This window comes from Puccinia triticina, chromosome 12A, assembly GCF_026914185.1.
Source record: "Puccinia triticina chromosome 12A, complete sequence".
Lineage (NCBI taxonomy): Eukaryota > Fungi > Basidiomycota > Pucciniomycetes > Pucciniales > Pucciniaceae > Puccinia > Puccinia triticina.
Genome location: NC_070569.1, coordinates 4477209 through 4481927, shown reverse-complemented (window position 1 = coordinate 4481927; position 4719 = coordinate 4477209). Strand labels below are relative to the sequence as shown.

General features: G+C 47.8%; 1 protein-coding gene across 1 annotated transcript; it reads left to right on the top strand.

Annotated features, from left to right (window-relative positions):
• Positions 1 to 950: 950 nt before the first annotated feature.
• Positions 951 to 3360, top strand: PtA15_12A431 (uncharacterized protein; the record flags this gene model as incomplete). Its single annotated transcript, XM_053162040.1, has 12 exons — positions 951 to 1019; positions 1291 to 1515; positions 1597 to 1665; positions 1738 to 1852; positions 1924 to 1951; positions 2032 to 2257; positions 2334 to 2567; positions 2657 to 2680; positions 2756 to 2829; positions 2905 to 3069; positions 3151 to 3218; positions 3287 to 3360. The coding sequence occupies 12 exons, from the start codon at positions 951 to 953 to the stop codon at positions 3358 to 3360; spliced, it is 1371 nt and encodes a 456-aa protein (XP_053025997.1).
• Between the last annotated feature and the right edge of the window lie 1359 nt (positions 3361 to 4719).

The following is a 4719-nucleotide window of genomic DNA, read 5'->3' as shown; positions in this document are numbered from 1 at the left end:
CAATGTTTGTTTTTTCTTGTATTTTAGGCCGCATTTGGAGCCAATATAATCTGGAATTTTGTGAAATCTGATCAAGTTTTGGCGGACCTGATCAGATGTCACATAGGATGTCAGGCAAAAAAACTCATATATCACCCGGATTTTAAATTTTTGGCTGGGGCCCATGGGCGGCCCAACTGATAAACGGGTTCGGGGCGGGTTTTGAGAGCACTGGCCCGGCCTCACCCGTCCACTAAGGTCTCGGGCCAGCTCGGGCTAGCCCATGGGCGACCCGAGCCCGCCCGATTGCCATTCCTAAAATTCCATTCAAAACGGCTTTCTGGTTTCTTAATGAAGTAAACCGTTGTGGAGAGCAGAGGTGCTCTGAAAAGGTATTGTTATTCTTTTAGGAAAGAACTGACGCAATCAGCGACAGAAGGGTTCCGTCAACATCCGGTGAATCGTGAGGTGTTTGGCTGTTGATGAGAGGCCACCATCTCCAAAGAAAACCGTGTTTGAGCGTCGCCGGTCTTGCAGCAGTCACACCCACACGGATTTCAGTCATGATAACGCTCGCAATTCGGCGTCTCGAGGGACCCGGAAAGCCAACAAGAAAATGCATTGCACCGGTCATCGCCAGGCCAATATGTTCTTAGATCGCGTTCGAGACTCAGTATCTTTAACCTCGAGGGTTCTCCCATAACTTTTCGCAGTGGCAGGTCCCGTCTATACTTTGCACGTATTGATGTCCAATAGCTCCAATAAATGGCCAACGTACGAGCATGTGGATTGATGGTATTCTGCGTCGGGTTGTTGACAGGCCATCGGGCAGTGGCTCACTGACCCAGCCAGCTGGACACATCGCACATCACACGACGAATGCCGCTACATCACGTTTCGGCGGATTATACCTCCATTCGATGGCCTCGATGTGCCCTCCCTCGCCGGTACATTGGTAGACATTCCACAAAATGGCTGTCGATTGCGAATTCGGCGAGGAGGCCATACTCGCAAAATACGAGTTCCGTAACGCGTCTGATGTCGACTCCGAGATAAGGAAGCGCCATACAGGATCGATCATTTGATCAACCAGCCAACTATCAAAATCGTTCACGTTTCATATTCGTAACATATTTTCGTCTTGCGTCTCATCATCTTGCTCCGGTCTGTTCCACATATGCTAGCTCGGGATGTTGGCCGCTCGATTCCACTCCGAATTGTACAGACTTCGTCCCCTCCCTCATAAGAAAACTCCGGGAAAGCACACCCGGCTCACCCACACTATCGTTGACCTTATACGCTCTTTTTCAGCAATCGTTTATCATGAACCGAAATATTCTCAGCTTTTTGACACTCTGTCTGGGCGTGTGTAACGCCAACCTCTCGCAGAATGTTCCCAACAGTGCCGCTCCATCTATCGTCCCCAGTCCTCTGAGAAACTCTACCGGCTTACCACTCAGTCCGCAGACTTGGAATGCCCTCAAGATCGACGATTACCTGGCGCATTATCCCGGAGGATCCAACTTGACTCTGCAGGTGAGTCCGCTCAGCCAGAGACGGGAAGCAATAAGCCCCGAATCCCGTCGTGCTGATGCTGTATAACTTTCGGAATCCAAGGACTATGCCTTCTCTCATCAAGCCCAGAACTTTATCTGTGGAATAGGTGAAGGCTGCCATGCAGGCCAGGTTGGCGTGTGATCGCTTACTTGTGAAGCTCGATTCCCGTTTTGCTGATTAGACTCTCCCGGTTACATATAGCTTGGTAATCCGGTAACAGCGCCAGACTGGTACGTGTTGTATGCAGCACAGGAATGGAATGCAGTCCAAAATTCAATCTACACCGCCATTGGCTTCGCCGTCTCCATGGTTCAAGGTGAGGCTTGGCTTAACTCCTTCCCGAGCTGGTTCTTAGAAAGAAGCTGAAAATAGATCTGTCCCTGTCAGCCACCGCCGGAAGCATGGTCACAGATTTGTGCGATTCAGATTATTAACACCACCATATGATCTGACATCAACTGACTCAAACCGGGCTGTTTTGTCCAAACGCAACAGATTTGGCACCAAATCCCACTCTATCTTCTTTAAATTGCAAGACATTTTCGTCCTACTCAGTGCCCTGGCCTTCACGGTTGCTGTACTCAGCATCATCATCCCCGGTCCTCCTGGCCTTATAGTCGGCAGTGTGATTGCTGGAGCGATTGCAGCGGGCACGAGTACCGTGTTCACCGGAATCAACCTCTACCAAAGCTGGGACCGCACTCCTGATGGCTTCACTCGGGTATCTCCTTTCTCCCTTGTGGCTGCTCCATTTTGATTCACGTTTAACTCGTTTTCGTTTTTCTCGTTTAACTCAGTGGTCCTCATATGTTTACTATCTCTCAGAGTGGCAATCAAAAGTCCAAGACAAATTGGCAAACATGACGAGCACGACTATCCAATCCGGCATTTCATCTCCCCCGGGTATCGCAAACGTTCTCAAGGGAGGCATTTTCCTGAACAACACACAGATCGAAGAACAACAGAACGTTCAGAAGCAAATCGAACGAACATTAACCGTCCGTATTTTGGTCGACATCCTTCGAACTCAGGTGTGCCCTAAAATCTACTAAAATCAATCAATCCACCTTTAGCTGATTCCTAAGTATCATTCACTTGATCACTTTGCTGCATCGTCTAGGGCGGGTATGTCACCTACAGCAGTGTAAATGATCTATGGATTCTGTATCGAATATTGTTTTCTTTTGCTAATCTACCCCCTAAAAAAATCTTGTTATAGGACCCCTGCAATGGTAAAGGTCCAAACGGTGCTTGGCACGGAGATGACTTTCTATCTTTTTGCAAGAATGGAACGTAAGTGACCTGTGAAAATTCGCTGTAGAAAGTAAGCTGATGCTCGGCTTGCTCGGCCTGGTGACCCACTTACAGGATGATGAACATTGTCAAAGCCAAGGGCAAAAAAACCGACAACAAATGGTTCAACGCTCGGGTGATCGCGGACAAGTACAACATCAGCACCGAATATCTTGTGACTCAATCATGGAACTGCTTCCAGAAGTACAAAACCTTCAACTACGATCCTTACCGCAACGGGTAAGTAAACATCTGTCTGCTCGCCAAAACAAGAAGGGTCGGCCTTAAATCCTATTCTTTTATTTGTTCGGCTTGTATTAGAACACTCCCGACAGACATCAACGCAGAATGTGTTGCCAACCTTCCCGTTTGTGATTGCACTGAACCAGGTAGAGCAATCTCCCCTAACCGTTGATGGTCTGATAGAGGCTGATCCTCCAAATACATTCTATCACAGCCATCAAACACGCTCGGCGTAAGGGCCACTCCACCACCCGGGCTTGCCGTGAGCAAGGCAAGCTCCCGATCTAGAACAATCAGCCATCTCACATGTATTTAGCTATATACATATGTATATCGCATTGTGAATACGTCTTATTCTTTTCTTCTAAAATTACCCTTGGAAGTGTAGAGGCAGTAGATTTTGCAGCAATCATTCAGCTTCTTTTTTTATATTTCTTCCTTTTGATTAGGGTTTCTCTCTCCTTACAATACGGTCTTTCTTGAATGACATGGATATATGTTGATTTCTGTTTCTATTCATCTTTTTGAATTATTATCTCAATCTTTCTCCTCCACAACAGTAAGTTTTCTTCCTGTGCTCCTTGCAACGGTGGGCCGCTACGCTACGCCAAAAAATGAGCTAACAGCGGATTACGCGGCCCTTTCCGCAGCATTGAACCACTTAAACTGGTGAGAATATTCTAGGAGCCTCCCTGATCAAAATGGTCCAGCAGGACCATTGCATCAGGGAGTCAGGACATCCTGGTTACCAGATGCAGAGCCAAAATTCCATTTTGAGGACAGTTCAGCTAACATGGTCTGTTTTGCAGCATTCAACTGCTTGCCTTGCGTGGATTGAACTATAAGCCTCCCTGAGGGATCATTCAATTAGGACTGCAAAATTCAGGGAGTTTGGAAAATCCTGTTGCCAGCTGCGCCGCTGTAATTGGCAGTTAGCTGATTTCTAGCACAGCGTAGCGGCCCACCATTGCTCCTTGAACCATGAGACAGTTGAACAGGACATTGTGAGGGTATACACACACCCTCTTGATGTCCGGTCTGTGCCGGTCATCAAGACTGTATGCCCTCTCAGTGTCCAGCACAGACCGGACATTGAGAGGGTATACATACACCCTCTCAATACCCGGCCCAGGTCAGGCATTGAGAGGGTATATACACCCTTGATGACTGGTCTGTGTTGGTCATCAAGAGGTTACATCACCCTCAAAGCCGGCATAGACCGGCTAGAGGGTTATACCATAGGTGGTACCCGTGATACCTGCCAGTACCCGCCCTACGGGTGCCGGGTCCAAGTGCGGGTATCTAAATATGCCCGAAATGACCGCAGGTACCCGGTGTGGTGAACAAAAGAGGTCTCTGTGTAGAAACTGTCAGGACCTCCGCTGCTCCAAGATGACTCCTGGGTAAAGTTGGGTCACCACCCCAAAAAGGATGGCAATGTGCACACATTGTCATGATCAATACATTGCTATTACATAGGTCTTACCTGGTCTTGCCACCAAGTATAACCTTGTGATACATTCATGTAACTGAGATTTAAACTTGTTTTTACTTGGTTAACTGATCCCATCCCTCCCTACTCATATTGCACATACATCCTGGAAGTGATTTTGGATGATTGCCCAAAATCACTACTGAGCACCCTGG